At 37.0% G+C, this 19,981-nt stretch overlaps 1 protein-coding gene across 1 annotated transcript in view; it reads left to right on the top strand.

Annotated features, from left to right (window-relative positions):
- The first annotated feature begins 469 nt into the window (after window positions 1–469).
- Window positions 470–19,981, top strand: part of LOC121376880 (long-chain-fatty-acid--CoA ligase 5-like) — a 66,645-nt gene continuing 47,133 nt past the window's right edge. The window contains 4 exon segments of the mRNA XM_041504665.1: window positions 470–665; window positions 9,529–9,680; window positions 11,175–11,292; window positions 13,233–13,300. Coding sequence (XP_041360599.1) covers window positions 656–665; window positions 9,529–9,680; window positions 11,175–11,292; window positions 13,233–13,300 — 348 coding nt within the window. The 5' untranslated portion in view covers window positions 470–655.

Below are 19,981 nucleotides of genomic sequence, written 5' to 3'. Positions count from 1 at the left end.
CAAGAATAGCTCCTGTGTCCTCTGTATCTGTATCTACCGAATCCTATTTATACATGTCACAATAGGGCTAGAGTGCGATTACGTCTTTATTTGTGGTTTTTAAAAAGCTATCAATTTCGACACATCAACGGTCGCCAAGTATTTTGCAGGTGCGTGTGTAGAGGTGGCGGTTTGGGATGGTATGTGTGTGTGTGTGTGTGTGTGTGTGGTGGTGGTGGTGGGGGGGGGTTGACCCCTGCTCAAAGCGAATTATCTTTTTAGAATACATATTCTGGTGGAGCATTACTCGACTCCTCGCTAGAAACGTTACTCAGGCGGAAGGGCAAAACAAAACACAGTACATTTGTGCCCTCGAGTACTGGTGATGGAGGTGGTGGTGGTGTGTGTGTGTGTGGACCCCGACCCACTACACACCCACCCCACCTCACTGCATGCTTAATTCCCACACACGCGCTTGTATTGTGTATATATAAAATAAAAAAAATCTAAATCGGTCGTCTTTGACCTTCAGTTCGACTACACGCAAGTCTTACTTGCAGATACTAGATCGTAATCACCACCAGGGACTTGGGCTTTGTCTTGATGCCTTTAGAACATCTCCTGTACGTTGATGCACACGATCAGGCCTCGGCGGCGCAGTGGTTAAGCCATCGGAATGCAGGCTGGTAGGTACAGGATTCGCAGCCCGGTACTGGCTCCAACCCAGTGCGAGTTCTTAAAGGGACATTCCCGAGTTTGCCGACTAATACAATAGTTCTACGATTAAACTTACATATTAAATGTATTTTCTTGTTTAGAATATCAGTGTCTATATATTCAATGTGTTTCTGGTCCTTTCAATATTTGTAAGAAGCCCAAACTGGAGTTTGTCTTCAAATATTTTCGTACGTACGAAAAAATATTTTTTAGGAAATAAAATGAAATTTAACCTAGTACAAATATTAACACGATCAGAAACACGTTTAATATATAGCCACTAATATTTTATGCAGAAAAATATATTTGATATATAATTACAATCGTTAAAAAGTCTCTGTTAATTGATAACATCTTAAAGATTGCAGCAAACTCAGGAATGTCCCTTTAAGGGTTCAATGAGTAGGTGTAAGGCCACTACACACTCTTCTCTCTCACTAACCACCTAACAACTAACCCACTGTCCTGGACAGACGGCCCAGATAGCTGAGGTGTGTGCTCAGGACAGCGTGCTTGAACCTTAATTGGATATAAGCACGAAAATAAGTTGAAATGAAATAAAATGATGCATACCAACCTTGTTTGGGTGCTAGGCGTGCAAAGCTTTCTCTGCAGTATGTGACCAAGATTAAATCATTACCGAAACATCCAACAGATAAAGCGATATTTGATAACAAATATATGAAGCAATGGTCTTCGCATTAAGCAAGGGGAGGTGGTGGGTTTTTTTAGATGGGGGGATTTCCAACATTGATGTAACAGATACTTTGGAAACTCCTTCATATTTTGTTTTACCACCTTGTAGCTAACTTACGCGTCACAGACACACGGATGTCGGGTTAACTATACGTCACGTGTAATCGATTTCCATTGTGTAGTTTTTCATTGGATGTACATGTATGGTCATCACCTAGCAGCAGCCAGTCGTATGTAATGAAATTGTTAACACACGTACATACATGTAAACAACCATATGTTATAAAAAATAACGCATAGCGTTTTCATCAACGGGTGTGTAAAAATGGAAATTCAAGACAGGTACCGTGATTACATTCCTGTTTATACAGACGGATCACGGGATGGGAATTCTGTGGCTTTTTTGATCGGACACAATACTTTCCATGAGATTGCCTGACTCAACATCACTTTTTAGTGCTGAAGTTTGGGCAGTCAATAAAGCCTTGGAAGACATATAGGATTCTAGTGCATCCAAATATATTATTTTCACAGATTCACTTTCGCGTCTACAATCTTTACGTAATATGAAGCTGGACCACCCCTTAATTGGGATGGTGATACGAAAGTGCGTCTTTTTATCAGCTGCCAATAAAGACAATGTATTTTGTTGGGTGCCCAGCCATATTGGCATTAGGGTTCATTAAAAGCAGATTCTGCTGTCAAGTCTGCTTTGGATTTGCCTCATGCCGGGGTTGGTGTGCCCTATACTGATTTTAAACATAGTATCAACCAATTTATCTTTTCGATTTGGCAAAAGGATTGGAATGGTGCGATTGCCAACAACCTTCATGCTATCAAGCTAGTCCTGGGAGAGTGGCAGTCATCCTATAGGCAGCGCAGGAAGGATGAAATAGTCCTGTGTCGTGCTCGCATCGATCATACCTACTAGACACGTTCATTCTATTGAAGAAGGATCCCACACCTCAGTGTGTGTACTGTCAGTGTACTCTGACCGTGCGCCACATTTTGGTGGAGTGTACTGTCAGTGTACTCTGACCGTGCGCCACATTTCGGTGGAGTGTACTCTTCTCAAGGCAACTAGAAAAGATATAATATTTGGCCAAAGAAATGTGATAGAAGAAGTTTGCTTTGTCTAATAACACCACTAGATCACATTGATTTATTAATCATCGGCTATTGGATGTCAAACATATGGTCGTTTTGACACAGTCATAGAGAAAAAAACCCGCTACATGTTTCCATTAGTAGCAAGGGATCTTTTATATGCACCATCCCACAGACAGGATAGCACATACCACGGCCTTTGATATACTAGTCGTGGTGCTCTGGCTGGAACGAGAAATAGTCCGACGGGCCCACCGACGGGTATCGATCCCAGACCGACGGCGCATCAGGCGCGCGCTTTACCACTGGGTTACGTCCCGCCTCAAACTGTGATGGAATGGGAAAGTGCATATAAAAAATCCTTACTGCACTAGGACAAATGTAGCGGGTTTCCTCTCTAGGACTATATGTCAGAATTACCTAATGTTTGACATCCAATAGCCGATGATTAATAAATCAACAAACAAAACAAAACAAAACAAACTTTTAACTGACCTTCAGTTTGACTATTTTCAACGTTACTATTGACGTCAAAATTTAAAACGGTGCCCTGGTGACTCGTACAAACGCTGAAAGAAAAAACCAAAAAAACCCCCAAAAAACCCGACATCGCTGTCGAATATGTCTGCTAGTTTAAAGGGACATTCCCTAGTTTTTGAACACTAAGGCATATTTTTTTACTATTAGAGCCGTTTTGATAACTGAAATCATACTTTACTTAGATTTTATGGTTTAGATTATCCATTTTCATACATTTGAAGTGTTTTAGGTCATCCTGCTGTTTTTAATATTACAAAATGCATTTCAAATATTTTAGAAACGCACGTGCGTCTGAGAAGTAACAGTTATGGAGTCGATTTTTAGTCGATTTTTAGAGGGTATTTCACCATTTCAAAGTTACAGACTCATGTTTCACTCGATTGTAACTTTATCCATATGTGTTACAGGTTTGTTGATTAACTAAACTTAGTGTTGATTTCCACGGATTGAAACTAAGGTCTGTCCCTTTAAGATAGGGGTGTCGTGTTTCTTCTTGATGCGTTTGTAACCACAGCTGTCATAAATTACAACCATAAACGTATGCAATAAACACGTAAATCCGATCTTTGAAACGTGATCTAACCCAGACAACAACCTGTTTTAGATTACAGTTTGTGAATTACACGAAAGATACCCAAGTTATTTCTTTTGAAAACCAGTCGTGGTCCAGCCAGTGCACCACGACTGGTATATCAAAGGCCGTAGTATGTACTACCCTGTCTGTGGGGGTGATGCATATAAAAGACCCCTTGCTGCTAATCGAAAAGAGTAGCCCATGAAGTGGCGACAGCGGGTTTCCTCTCTCAATATCTGTGTGGTCCATAACCATATGTCTGACGCCATATAACCGTACATAAAATGTGTTGAGTGCGTCGTTAAATAAAACATTTCTTTCTTTCTTTCTTTTGAAAACGCACAGTTCCTTACACTGTGTTTTAATTTCACTGTTGAATTTTTATATTGAGGGTTATTATTTTTTCATTTATGATAGTTTGACACCCAATAGCCGATGCACTTTTCGTGTTTGGGTGTCGTTAAACATCTATTCCAGGATTCCACCTAGCATCTGGAAAATGGGAGTCATCATGACTCACAGGGTTTTATTTGTGGAGTCATGCATTCAAAAATGGGAGTCATCTATGATATATATTTCTTAAATCCCATAATTAACTAAATAACTGTCTCGTTTATATTGCATGCATATATTATATCCACTATTCTATCTGTATAATACATATACAGTTTTTCTTCTTGTAAATAATTTAGTGGGGTTTTTTCTGTCTTTTTATGTAGTCCGAAGGGACGTAGAAAGTGTGGTTCTTTCTACATCCGAATATTGTTACATATCCTCTATATAGCTGTTATTGAAAACTTGTGACACCCTGTTTCAACCGTTTCTCAACCGAAATAGTATAACAAATGGACATCCAAATCAAAAATGTACAACTTGCCGTACTCACTGAATCCCGACTAAGTACTTGCGTCATTATTAACAAAATAAATCTTCCAACGACAACATAAAACATTTGCCCGCCATTTTAAATTTGCTAAATAGAGTCAAGCAACTCGCTCTGCACATTAAGAAAAGAATTGACTTACTATGCGCCCTGCACTATCTTTTAATAGCATGAACCAATGATTTTTTAAAAATTCAAATAGGAAACTCATTGTTTGCATACATAATAGTATGGGTTTTAGAAGATGAATGCTTTTTGTTTTAATGAAAATGAGTGAAAAATTTATTTTTAACTAATTTTTGTATACGGCCGGTTGACGGACCTTTAAATATTTTTTTTCATTTTCTGTCCAAAAACCTGTATAATAAATATAATGAAGGTAACAGGGCAATCATCCAACTAACTGGTGATTATTTTGTTTTTTACATGTAATATGACCTCTAATCTGATTGAAAATGGAAACAAATAATATAAAGCAGAATTAAAATGGTTTTAAGTATCGTTTTACAACGATATATGCAAGCAAAAAGTCACCATTTTCAGCGAAACAGACTACTTACGTGTATATCTTTGGTTCCTCCATGTTGATGTTAGTGCATTATGATTATAGAATGCATGTGAAAAATGAACTGGTATGTATACATGTAGTTGTGGGCACGTAACTCCGCAACAACTCCTGTACTGTGTCTGCTATGGATATTACGGGAGTTTTGGCACAGTAACGTGTCCATAACTAGGGTCAGTAATGAGAATAGTCATGTTCATATTCACCCACCAATGTCTGAAAATTATTTTTTGTTTTTTGTTTTCATGAAATACTTTTGCTGGTGACGTGGTGTCTTTTGTGGGACCCCTGAAGCCAGTAATAAATAGATAGACCAATCAAAATCTATCAAATATTTCCTTCAGAGACAGAGAGGGCGTCAGTCAGAGATCTCACAAAATACACCATCAGGAATCACCAAACAAAATACTGTACTGACTTGGTAGGACTGTGATTTGGAATGATCTTTGTAAAGTTTGTTAGACGTGCCGATGGAGTAGAGCCGGAGTGGATGTATCATTGTCAACATGGACATGGAAAACATGCATTACAATATTCTGAATGGGTTGGGGAAGTTGACATGATGTTTGTACCTTGATTATAACGTCTCAATAATGTGTGTTTTTTAAATAGTATGAAAAGGGTGCGAAGTGGTATGAGGAGGAAGTTACAAAATAAATGTTTCAACATTTGCAACAATTTCTACTCAATAATAGAGGTCTATATATACGAAGTATTGATTATATGATATATGTCCCCAAATTACTTATAATAATCCATGTAGAATTGCTTGCATTGTCAAGGAATACATGTTTAAAAGTTTGTAAATACTGATCGGAGATGGGCGCCGCCATCTTGGATTTCGATCGGAAATTTCCGTTGATTTCCGTGAACGCTCGGAAATAGTCACATTGGGTTGTTAAACTTCCAAAATCAACAATTTTACGCCCATTTTTTGTATTTTTTCTGATTTACACTAATAAAGGTATGGATGGTTTTTCATATTACCAAACCACGATGTAGAACACCTCTCCTAACTACATTTTTACCTGAAGCAAACTTTTCACACTGAATTATTTTTAGGCAAATGCGTGTATAATTAAGTGAAAATAGAATGTTCTAGCAGATTAATGTATTAACTTTTCTCATTGGCTATGTTTCCCGTGTCAGAACCTATCAGAAAAGAGCTTTCAGACGGAGTTTGTACCCATTAAATGAGACAAATCTGGAGCCAGTTTTTGCGCAGACGCAATTCATGCCGTCACGAGTTATCGTTCCTGTTGGTTCATGCTACTTTTAATGCACCCTTTGGCTTTTAGTCACCCAATGCTGCATGTTAACCTGCTTTGTTACATAGCTGCATCTGCGCAATAATTACAACTAACTCCTATTATGAGATTTGCTCAACCATCTACATGACATTGTACATGTCTGTAAACAGACCGCGCATTTGACATTGTCGCGATCATCTAAATTTAGACAGGAACTGGCACACTACATCAGCCACACTGGTTTTAACACTTATGTTACGTAACGTACTGACACGGTTGGGAACAAGTTAAACCAGTTTAAAAAAATAAATAATAATAATGTCAAAGCGACTGACAGAGGGAATAAAATACACACAAAAAAACCTCGCGGATGATATTCGTATAAAGACCGCGTATTCGACATTGTCGCGATTATCTAAACTTAGAGAAAGGGACTGGTATACTACATTAGCCACACTGGTTTTAACACTTAAGTTACGTTAAATGTATTGAATGAATGAATGAATGTTTAACGACACCCCAGCACGAAAAATACATCGGCAATTGGGTGTCAAACTATAGTAATGCAAACAAATAATTTTAAACGTATTGATAAGATTGGGAACCAGTTAAACCGATCGGCTATTTTCGTATTGAACATCGTTCAGGGGCGTACCGAAAGTGCGAGTGTTGTAGGGGGGTCTGGGGTCATCCCCCCCCCCCCCCCCCCCGATTTTTTTTAAAACCTAGACGTCATATGGTGCACTCTGTTGACTTTGAGAACTAATTTTACACCTATAAATAAACTTGGAAATCGCAAGTTTTAATGCGACAATTTGTAAAAAAAAAAAAAATTGGTGGAAAAATGGTACAGGCAGGTACGCGCCTGTCGTTGATGTATGCTTTTCTTTTTTTCTATCTGTTTGCTGACACCAGTTTGTTTGGTATTGTGCATAAATTGAACTGGAAATTTAATTGAATTAGTCGTTAGGTTTTTATGTATAAAAAAAATGAATGTAAAAACGAATGACATCGGAAATATTTTGCGTCAACCATGACGCACACATATTTTATTTAGGAGTATTTTAGGTAAATGTTGCGTCAAATACGCAGGATTCCTGCGTCATATGAAACTCTGTATTCTATTCTATTGTTCTGAAAACCATGAATGGATGTCATTTTAATAATCATCGGCTATTTGACAATTCTGACATATACATTCTTAGAGGCAACCTGCTACATGGTTTAACCGGCCTCGGTGGCGTCGTGGTTAGCCATCGGTCTACAGGCTGGTAGGTACTGGGTTCGGATCCCAGTCGAGGCATGGGGTTTTTAATCCAGATATAGACTCCAAACCCTGAGAGAGTGCTCCGCAAGGCTCATTGGATAGGTGTAAACCACTTGCACCGACCAGTGATCCATAACTGGTTCAACAAAGGCCATGGTTTGTGCTATCCTGCCTGTGGGAAGCGCAAATAAAAGATCCCTTGCTGCCTGTCGTAAAAGAGTAACCTATGTGGCGACAGCGGGTTTCCTCTCAAAATCTGTGTGGTCCTTAACCATATGTCTGACGCCATATACCCGTAAATAAAATGTGTTGAGTGCATCGTTAAATAAAACATTTCTTTCTTTCTTTCTTTGCTACATGTTTTTTTCGATTAGTAGCAAGGGATTTTTTATATGCACCATCCCACAGACAGAATAGCATGTACCACGGTTTTTGATATACCAGTCGTGGTGCACTAGCCTACCTGGAATCGGAAATAGCCCAACAACCCTTGCAAGTAAGAAAATGTCCATTGCAAAAAAAAATGTCATTGAAAAAACCCTAAATATAGTCCAAGGTAAGGAAGTGTCGTGGAGAATGAACAACTCCACGGCAATCTCCACGGCATTGCCGATTGCCGTGGGTAATTCAAGTGTTGCCCAATGGGCCCACCACTTGGAGCTAAAAGGGGCGCGATCTAGCTCTGTACCTAGATCGTTCGCCTGAGGTGGATTGCGTCTTAGGATCGAACCACCTCAGTGGACACATTCTCTGACTGGGTTCCTTCCCGTCCCAACCAGTGCGACTGCCATGGTGTTTGCTGTCCTGTCTGTGGGAAAGTACCTATAAAAGATCTCTTGCTGCTAATGGAAAGACGTAGCGGGTTTCCTTTACGACCAGGAGTAAAAATTACCAAATGTTTGACATCCAATAACCGAATAGTCGATGATTAATATCAGTCAAAGTTCTCTAGTGGTGTCGGTAAAGAAAAATCCCTCAAACAAACAGGGTCGAATTTACAAAGCCTGCTTTAGAATTACACTCGTTTAATTACATACATTTATAGGGTGTATACCACCAAATCAAATCCCATGGACGACAATAGTAACATATGTGGCTAAAACTCCTACCTGCAGCGTATCAATCGACGTAAACGCCACGGATATAAATACTACCACCCCTCACACTTAAAGTGAATCAGAAAAAATTGGGGGTCAAGCTGCTTGTTTCTGAGATAACGGGTAGCGTCTATGACTACCCTAGTTCCGCACAAAATTCGAGTACTCTTTTTTTTACAGGTACCCCATACATGTTGCAAGCACAAGGCTACTTGACACATTGGTACTAGATGAATTAAAATTGCATATTTATTTTACCCAGATGAAACTATTATTTTTTACAACCAACACACTCACATTTATAACCAATCACAGGACTTGTGGTGTTCACTTCTCTATCAAAAGTTCGGTGCACCTCCAACTTTGACCCAGCCGGAAGTTATTTGGTTTAGTACTACCTACAGTGCTTAAATGGACAGACCCTAGCTTTAAACACTGGCGAATGTTTCATTATTAAAGCCGTGTTTGATCATTTTAGTATTTAGAATATTAATTTTTTGAACACGTGAAGCGGTTCTAGTTATCCAGGTTTGTGCAATATCCCAAAATGCATTTTTTTTTTAATTATTATAATTCTAAAAACGCACGTTCGTTTGAAAAGTAATAATTATCGAGACAAGCTCTAGTCTATTTTTGGATAGTATTTTCCCATTAAAACATCACAGACTTTAGCTTCTCTGTGTTATAACTGTATCCAAATGTGTTGCACGTTTGTAGATTAATCAAACTCGGTGTCCATTTTAACGGGTTGAAACTAGGGTCTGCGCCTTTAAACACCTGCGTTTAAGAAAAACACGCTTCGTAAATTCGGCTTTAACGTTTGTCGTTTTAATGCTAAAATGTTATGTTACAGAGAACCAGACGGCCAGCATGGACACTTTGAAAGACATTGGACTTGGTGTCGCTTCGATCGCGGCTGTCACTGCGGCTGCGTACTACATGACGTCATATCCGGAACCTGTCCATCCTTGTCTGGACATTAACAAGCAGTCAGTAGTTATGGAGGTGAGTGCTGAATGTCGTATCATATGTCCTAAGGCTCAGCCACACGATACGAGTGACTCCAACAAGAAAAGCCACGGGAATAGACGATTACATAGCAACCTATGAAATCGTAATGTTCGTCTTGTCAATCGGCTAGCAGGAGTTTAGCTTTAAAAACCAGTAGGATAAAAACAGTTCAAGTGAAACACCAGAGTTAAAAGATTAATCACATCTCAAGACAAGCCGACTGGGAGGAACATGTATAAAGAACTATTTTCTTACAGTCTCCCTAAACATGTATAATGAACTGTTTTCTTACAGTCTCCCTAAACATGTATAATGAACTGTTTTATTACAGTCTTCCTAAACAAGTATTATGAACTGTTTTATTACAGTGTCCCTAAATATGTATAATGAACTGTTTTATTTCAGTCTTCCTAAACAAGTATTATGAACTGTTTTATTACAGTGTCCCTAAATATGTATAATGAACTGTTTTATTACAGTCTCCCTAAACATGTATAATGAACTGTTTTATTACAGTCAGTATAATGAACTTTTTATTAGTCTTCTAAATATGTATAATGAACTGTTTTATTAGTCTCCTAAACATAAAACTGTTTTATGTAAACATGTATAATGAACTGTTTTATTTCAGTCTTCCTAAACATGTATAATGAACTGTTTTATTACAGTCTCCCTAAATATGTATAATGAACTGTTTTATTACAGTCTCCCTAAACATGTATAATGAACTGTTTTATTACAGTCTTCCTAAACATGTATAATGAACTGTTTTATTAGTCTTCCTAAATAAGTATAATGAACTGTTTTATTAAAGTCTTCCTAAACATGTATAATGAACTGTTTTATTAAAATCTTCGTAAACATGTATTATGAACTGTTTTATTACAGTCTCCCTAAACATGTATAATGAACTGTTTTATTAGTCTTCCTAAACATGTATAATGAACTGTTTTATTTCAGTCTTCCTAAACATGTATAATGAACTGTTTTTTTACAGTCTCCCTAAATAAGTATAATGAACTGTTTTATTAGTCTTCCTAAAGATGTATAATGAACTGTTTTATTACAGTCTTCCTAAATAAGTATAATGAACTGTTTTATTAGTCTTCCTAAAGATGTATAATGAACTGTTTTATTACAGTCTCCCTAAACATGTATAATGAACTGTTTTATTACAGTCTTCCTAAACATGTATAATGAACTGTTTTGTTACAGTCTAATGAACTGTTTTATTACCTTCCTAAACATGTATAATGAACTGTTTTATTTTAGTCTTCCTAAACATGTATAATGAACTGTTTTATTACAGTCTTCCTAAACATGTATAATGAACTGTTTTATTACAGTCTTCCTAAACATGTATAATGAACTGTTTTATTACTGTCTTCCAAAACATGTATAATAAACCGTTTTATTACAGTCTTCCAAAACATGTATAATGAACTGTTTTATGACAGTATTACAGTTGTGTTTTGTTTCTGTATGCAGGATGGTTCCCGGGTGTCGCCACTTATGCTCAACCAAAACGGCGGGAAACACATGGTGACGCTATTTGATGACGCCACAACTATCTACGATTGTTTTCAACGGGGCTTGCGGATATCACGTTAGTGCTGAAACCGTATGCTAGACTCAAAACTCAACTGTTACGACGAAGTTGGCACACTTGACGGTTGTGTTAAATTTCCCCAACTCCCTACTTACGTACAGGTGCGCTCATGTTATACAACGATAATCGAGTTGTAAGAGCGCTCAAACTAGCAACTGGGCAGTCGTAGAAGTCGTGACAGCAGAGAGTTGGCCAACATTGTGCTGACAGTTGGTAGTCTGAGTCTAGCATAATTCTCATTTAGAACGAGAATACTACAGCAGTATTAGAACTCTATACAGAAAGTCGTACGTGTCAGCTGGATTTTAAATAAATTTAAAAAGAGCGACAAACGGGCCTTGGTGGTGAAGTGGTTAACACTATCGGAATGGGCCCCATTCCACGAAGCGATCTTAGCACTACTATCGTCGTAAATACCTACCATCGCGACCATAATTTTGTTTTACGATCGCCAGCCCGTTCCACGACGCAGCGTAGCTTACTATCGTCGTAAATTTAGGTGCATTCAGTAATTATCGCTTAGCAAATAAAAGGACACAGTTACTTCATGGATGTCCGATACCAATGAATACATCCAAGATGTTCCAAAAAGTCGGTAACCAATTTATTATTTAACTAATTCGCACTTCTTCGATAACAAGATTTTAAGAATTAAAGGAGCACATACGACTACCGTAAGGTTGCTTTGTGGAACGGCTGTAAAGTTTACGGTGCTAGTTGTAAAACTCACCTTAAGTCACTACAATTAACCTTTGCTACAATTAAAGATTTTAAGAATTAAAGGGGCACATACGACTACCGTAAGGTTGCTTTGTGGAACGGCTGTAAAGTTTACGGTGCTAGTTGTAAAACTCACCTTAAGTCACTACAATTAACCTTTGCTACGATTATTTAGTGGGACGAGGCCCTGAAGGTTAGTAATAGCTCAGCTAGTAGATTTTCGAAGCCATCTTAGCACTACGATATTTGTAAAACGGCCGTATGCTATGACATGGTTCGTAATGACGTCAGAGTTTATAACGGTTTTATGATATCGTAGCGCTAATAAGATATCTTCGAAATCTGTAGCCTGATTCCCGCTCAGAGCGAGATAGAAATGTGACATAAATAGAGATTATTATACGAGCTTGTGAGTCGTACTGATTTTACGCAACGAGTGTTAGGGTTATTGCATTACCCGAGCGAGAGCGAGGGTAATGCATGAATCAAGACACGTTTTTCATCAAATCAGTACGACGCACACGCGAGTGTAATAATTTCTTTATTATCCACATTATCCAAAATATTATTTTCGTGAATAACAAGCTAGGACCATGTCAAAACGTTCCAAACGTAACTAAACAAAGACGACGAAACGACGTCATTTTTCGAAATGAAGTTATTTTGGTAAGCGTTAACACTGGGGAAACCGCATTAAGTTATGACGTCGCTTCAATAAATTACGTCATTAGCTGTGCACGTGAAATCATTATGACACACGTGGGTCATACTGGTTATATGTCCCTGAATATGATGAACTATGTGGATAATAAAGAATAACACTCGCGTACAACGATACACACATGGAGTACTAAAATGACGTCAGGGTCCATGCTTATAAAACTTCAGACTCGATCTCTAATGACGTCACACGCATACAATTTGTATGGCATTGTCATGAGATTAGTGTCTCGAACTCTCTTTTAAAGTCTCTAGTCTAGACTCTAAAAATCTGTCAAGATATATTTACCATTTGTCAATAATCACCTATATCACACACACACACACACACACACACACACACACACACACACACACACACACACACACACACACACACACACACACAGGTGCCGGTCATGGTAAGACGTATTTGGCATTTATAATTTTTGTTCTGACGGGGGCGGGGGCCTCGACTGGATCCGCGCCTGACAGCAATATTGTTTTATTTATTTCAGGACATGGTCCATGTTTGGGAAAACGTTCCGGTCCTAGTAAAGAGTACGAATGGTTAACTTACCAACAGGTGATTGGTTGTCGCTAGTTAGTCTTTTCGATGTTCACACGATTATTAATATCTTCTTCTTTTTTTTTCTCTTTTTTTTTTTGGTTAAGGCTTTTTGGGGCTGGACGTCGCCCAGTGGTAAAGCGCCCGCCTAATGCGCGGTTCGGTCTGGGATCGATCCCCATCGGTATACCCATTGGGCTATTTCTTGCTCCAGTCAGTGCATCACGACTGGTATATCAAAGGTCGTGGTATGTGCTATTCTATCTATGTCATGGTACATATGAAAGATCCTTTGCTACTAGTGAAAACATGTAGCGGGTTTTCTTTCTAAGACTATATGTCAAAATGACCAAATGTTTCACATCCAATAGTCGATGATGAATAAATCAGTGTGCTCTGGTGGTGTCGTTAAACAAAACAAACTTCTTGTTAAGGCTTAGAATCAGTGTGCTCTGGTGGTGTCGTTAAACAAAACAAACTTCTTGTTAAGGCTTAGAAAATAATACACCCCCACCCTCACCCCAACCCCCAAAACAAAAAGTAAGTAAATAAAGTAATTATTTTCAGATACCCCCCCCCCCCAAAAAAATAAAAAAAAAAAATAAAACCCACCCAAAAACAACAACAAAAAACCCCTAAAAAATCCCAAACAAACAAACAACCCTATGGCAACAGACGTCTTGAATGCAATTAACAATAACCACTAATGGCAAACACACACGAGATTATTTGTGTTTGTAACAGAACAGAACAGAACTTTATTCAACTCGGATCACCAAACGGTGATGCATTGAGGTGGTTTACAAATAATAATATAACAGTGTTATCTATCTATCTATCTATCTATCTATCTATCTATCTATGTTGTTTTCCAATTCACAAATGTGTGCAATTAATCTGTTCAGCCACACACTTTTTAAACCCCACCTCAAACATCACGTCATGCATCGTCATTTAGGGGCGTGGTACAAGTCAGTTACCACAATACGCGTATGAGCTCCCATTTTTGTAGGGAGGTGGGCGGGAGCAGAATGACTTTTGCCCGAATTAAACGAAAATGCCCGAATCTGGATAACAGCATTTATTCATATTAGCATTACTACCAAAGAGCTATATATAGGGTTGCAAACGAATCACAACTAATTGTGTGGGTAGAATGATGGAAATACATGGTAAAAAGGTCTCAGGTTATCACATTTTGTCCGAATATATGTATCATATGTGCCCGAATTTGAGGTTTTGCTCCAGCACTAACTGCATCCCCCCTTCCCCCGCCCCTGGTCTCGTACACTTATGGTTACCGCATAAACGTACAAGTGGTGTATAATATGCATAGTTATTCCCATACTTTACGAGGTGTGTCGGTGAATATCCCTACAGTTTTAGTCGTGGGGCCTCCGAGGCGAAGCACAATTGCACAATTTTGATGTTTTTGATTGACAGCAGATAGACATTCTTGCTTTCTCACTCAGTACTATTACTCCAAGAGGAAGATGGCTTTTGTTAGACGTTTTGGTTTGAAAAGCCTTATTGACACCACATAGGAGAAAGTTGCCATTTTGGCCAAAATCATATATTTGTTATTTGATTTGTTATATGATTGGTCTGGCGTTACCATGTAATGTATAATAAGCCTATGAATATGTTGTAGTAATATTTTGTTGTCTAAAGCTCGCCAAAGAATAATAATCTCGTCAATGTGGCCAATGTTTGGCCATGGTTAGTTGCCATAGGAATATTAATTGCGTTGTACTCGATATTAAAAGTATGTAAAATCTCATGAAAAGTCTCATTTAAAAAATAGTAGTCTTAAAGTGCTGTGCCAGACTATACACTAAAATTTCAAATTCCACAATTAAATGCTTTCTTAATTCATTGCAATAATATTTTACACCGATATGTAAATCAATAATTACGAAAATGCCCCATAAAAGTATTAAAACATCACTCCCGTAGAACACTGCCGGAAACGACCGAGTATTATTCTCGGTAAAAACATTTTGCCTGTAAATAGCCGTGACGTCACGAAGGGAACGCGCTTCACAGAAACCTACCACGAGATGACTTCCAGCGCAAGCGAAAGTGGGATCGACAACGATTGCCAAGCTCAGTGATCATGCGATTCTTCTTTCGATGATGAATAGTGTAGTAGTGACGACTGGACTAATATTTGTGCAACACAACAAATAATGCCTTATCAGTTTGAACCTGGAACATCTTCCGACGAACCACCGGCCTGACAAATGACGATGAAAATGGTCGTGGAGACAGCTTACCACTAATTTACAACTTTTATTATTGTTTTGTTCTTTAGCTTTTCGTGCGAATTATTTTGCTACACTGTATGTTCTAATACTTGTGATGTAGTAGAAAAGACGATAAATAACTCTTGAATTCTACGAGTCAAGTGGACCCGATATCGGTAATTTTAAGAAATAAACAAAAACAACTTTTAGTCCGTCCCATCCCTCTATGAAGATGGGTTTTTGTGTGAATAATTTCAGTTTAGTTTGACGTAAAAAAAAGAGTAAAAGTGTTTTGGAAATAACAAAACAATACTATTTTTTGTGTGCAGTTGTGAAAACAGTCTGCTCAGAAATACATAACTTATTTTAATTTTAAGAAATAAACAAAAACGACTTTTAGTCCGTCCCATCCATCTATGAAGATGTTTTTTTTGTGTGAATAATTTCGGTTTAGTTTGACGTAAAAAAAAAGAAAAGTAAAAGTGTTTTGGAAATAACAAAACAATACTATTTTTTGTGTGCAGTTGTGAAAACAGTCTGCTCAGAAATAAATAACTTATAGCACATTCCATAGTATGAAAAAAGGTTTTCTCTGTGGGAAGGTATAGTAAAATTAATTTAATGTATTTATAGTCTGTTTTACAGGGAATGCCTTTTTTCATACTATGGAATTTACAAGTCATTTATTTCTGATCCGATTGTTTTCTAAGATGCATACAAAATTAGCTTCTTTTTTTTCTTCTTTTTTTTACCAAAAAACCCTACATTTTTGTAGGATGGGACGGACTAGGCTATAGATACTTACTTGTCTGTACTTTATTGTTTTAATGTTCTCGAACTGTAAAGAAAAATCTCACAAATGAACGAGATGCAAACGACAACAAATCGGATCTCGATGATTGCACGAACCGTACATGAGAAAATAAACTGACCGGAGTTGAAAGCATAACGCAATTTGGGACATTGACGATATGCACCCCAAGGTCGTTTCGGTGTGGATGGCGTCGGCTTGTTGCCATTTGTTTTGTGTCGCAGAAAAATTGTTGGTACGGCATCTTTTTTTAAAAGCCATAACACATGGTATTCCCATATCTCGCTTAAGCCGACAACGAATCGAAACTAAAGTGTCTTCTGTCGCAACGGTCTCCGGCATTTTCTTCCTGTCCAGTATTTCCACGTTGTTTTAATCAAATTCACACACAGCTTTCTCACAGCAACATTACTAGGAAATGCGTGAAGACTAAATTTATCGGCTTTTGTATTGCCACAGCCGCCAACAACACTCCGTTTAACCATAATAAACACAAAAGAAGCAATGAACAATGGCGCCGACTATCGAAAGGGGTTCCCTTCGTGACGTCACGGATCAAATCTTACGGAAATTCCCGAAACGAATTCAGCTGGTTCTGTTTTTCAGGGGAATATTTTTAAATGGAAAATATACCGGTATATAATTTTTTTACATTTTTTTTTTTAATTTTCTAATCATATTAAATAATATGTTGATTGATATAGCTCAATACATCATACATCTGGAACAGCACTTTAAGACAAAATTGCCATTTTGGCCACGTTTTGATCAAATATGGCCAAAATCAGCTAATTATACGGACAATCTAGTACTGTGACTAACAAGCTTCTGAATATGTCACAGTACAATTGTGTACATTTGACCAAAAATATGCAGCTGTTTTCAATACTAATAGTAATGGAATTGTACTCCATATGAATTTATAATTCCAATCTCTAAAAATCCCTTTATTATAAACCCTTGGATTGGTCAAATTCGTATCACGTGATGATAAAAACTGGCATTCATAGCACCATGAATCTCAGTTTAGCACTATTTTTGGCTATATAGCCGGAACTACTTTATGAATTATGTCAACAAAGGAATCCCCGAGGAATTTCCTTGAGATTCTATTTTTAGACATCAAACAGTAATCGTCTGCTGTCAAACTTGTAAATATCTAAAAATCTTCACATATAAATTATACCATACAAAATAGGTCGTTTCAGACATTTTTATTAAAGGTTAAAAGTTATTGAAATTACTTACGTTACATGTTTATAGTGAATTCGAAATCCCACAGCTAAAAATCTATTTTGTCGATCCAAAAAAAGTGTATAATTCCAATGGAATTTGGTCTTTTACAAAAGCGATTTCAAAAACAAAATTCAGTCAGTTCATGCCAACCATTAGCAGTAACGCGCATTCAACGGCATTGTAGTATGACATACACAACACATAGCCACTGCGATCCAATCTTTAAACGACTCGGGTTTTGAAACTAGGCATATCATGTACATGTCGGGACACAGGAACGAAGCTTCAATTCGAAGCTACAACAGAGAATGTTCCACTTTCCAAAAACGAAACATCAGCATGGCACTGTCAAATGTCACGAATACTTGTGTCGCACCACTTGAAGTCACACATGCCAAAAACATCCATGATCCTGTGTTGCCACTTCCACAATTACAAGGCTAGTAAACACAGAAACTCGCGACACACCTGTTTCATCCATTTCCGGAAATATTGAAACCACTTTCTCCATGTCAAATCTATCAACACATGGAATTTTCACGCACTCAAACATTTTATAACTGTAATTTCAACGTCGTAATTGGTAAATCAAAAAATGGCGCCCATCCACAGTTCGTAGTTAAATATTCATACACCAACCGCTTCACATATAAATTATACCATACAAAATAGATCGCTTCAGACATTATTATTACAGGTTAAAAGTTATTAAAATTACTTACGTTATATGTTTCCAGTGAATTCAAAATGTTTCTAGTTGGTATTGATATTTAATGCAAAAAATTAATATGAATTGTATTAATGATTGTAACATTGTCATTCTCTGATTCGGCTATTGACGGAAAAAGCCGAAACCACCATAGGGATTCCGCTAATGCTGAGTATGAATTTCATGTTAATAAAACAGTAAATAGTTGGAAAATAGAGTTCACTTTTTATTTTAAAGAGGTTTACATTAATGACATGGTTATGTGTTTGGAATTATAAGAATTGAACGTGAATATTTTTGAGTTTCATGCTAGTATGAAACGCAAAACCGCTTTACACACTTTAGTATGAATGGCTTCGCGCTAACGCGCTACGCCATTCATACTTGGTATTTATTTTATACCAGCAATTAATTGCTGTATGTGTGTGTCACTGTGTGTGTGTGTGTGTGTGTGTGTGTGTGTGTGTGTGTGAAACAAAAACAGGATTTGTTTAATACTGAAACGGAAAAACCCGGAATTTGTAACATTATGAAACGGAAAAGGGAACAATCTGAAACGGAAAATCAGTGCCTCTAAAAATGTGTTGAGTGCGTCGTTAAATAAAACATTTGTTTCTTTCATTTTCACTAACAATTTTATTTTTACATTTTTTAAGATGCACCAAGATAAAAGAGTATCTCTCCCAAAATAATTTTTTTATGGTTGGTAAAATATTTTCTTCTATATATTTTGAATCAAATTCCATAATATTTTCTAACATATTGACTTCACCAAAAATAAGAGATCTCCACTTTGAATCTATTCATACAAGCCTTTTAATCCAAGCAATTTTTTGTGCCATAATGAATGTTTGAATATTTGGTACTTTAATTCCTCCATCTCTAATAGTATAATTCATTTGTATACGTTTAACTCTGTCAGATTTGCCCTTCCAAATAAAATTAAAAAACTTTTTTTGAAGTTCTTGAATACCATTAATAGGTGGATTTGGAATAGAGGAAAATAAATGATTTAATTTTCCAAGAACAAGAGATTTTAATACTGTGTTTCTTCCCAATGGAGTAAGAGTTTAAGGTGGTATAGAGACTTTTTTCTGTTCCATCTAATATCACTGTTGTATCGTCAGCAAACTGCGTAATTAAATATTCTATATTTCCAAGTTTTATTCCTTTTATGTTTTTATTGTTTTTCAATAACTTGGCTAATATTTCTGAACAAAGAAGAAATATATATGGGGAGATTGGATCGCCCTGTCTACACCCTCTTTCCAATTTAAAAAAAGATGATGCAAATCCAATAACCAAGACACTAGACTGACTATCTCTTTGAAATATGGAAATCCATTTCTGTATTGATTCACCAAAGCCAAAGAATTTTAAGGCTTCATTAATAAAATTCCAGTCTACTGAGTCAAAAGCTTTTTCAAAATCTATTAATAACAGTAGTCCTGGGATATTATGTAATTCTGTGTAACTGATATCATATATTAATCTTGTCACTTCACTTATAAATCTTCCAGATAAAAAACCTTTCTGTTCTTCACTTATTATAGCTGGTAAAACTAATTTTATTCTTTGTGCAATTGCAGCAGAAGCTATTTTGTAAGAAACATTTAACAATGAGATGGGTCTCCAATTTTTTTATAATGTTTTAGATTTATTTACTTTAGGAATACATATAATCAAACCTTGTTTTG

This window comes from Gigantopelta aegis, chromosome 7 (assembly GCF_016097555.1).
Source record: "Gigantopelta aegis isolate Gae_Host chromosome 7, Gae_host_genome, whole genome shotgun sequence".
Lineage (NCBI taxonomy): Eukaryota > Metazoa > Mollusca > Gastropoda > Neomphalida > Peltospiridae > Gigantopelta > Gigantopelta aegis.
Note: the sequence above shows the minus strand (reverse complement) of the source record. Positions and strands in the feature narration are given on the sequence as shown.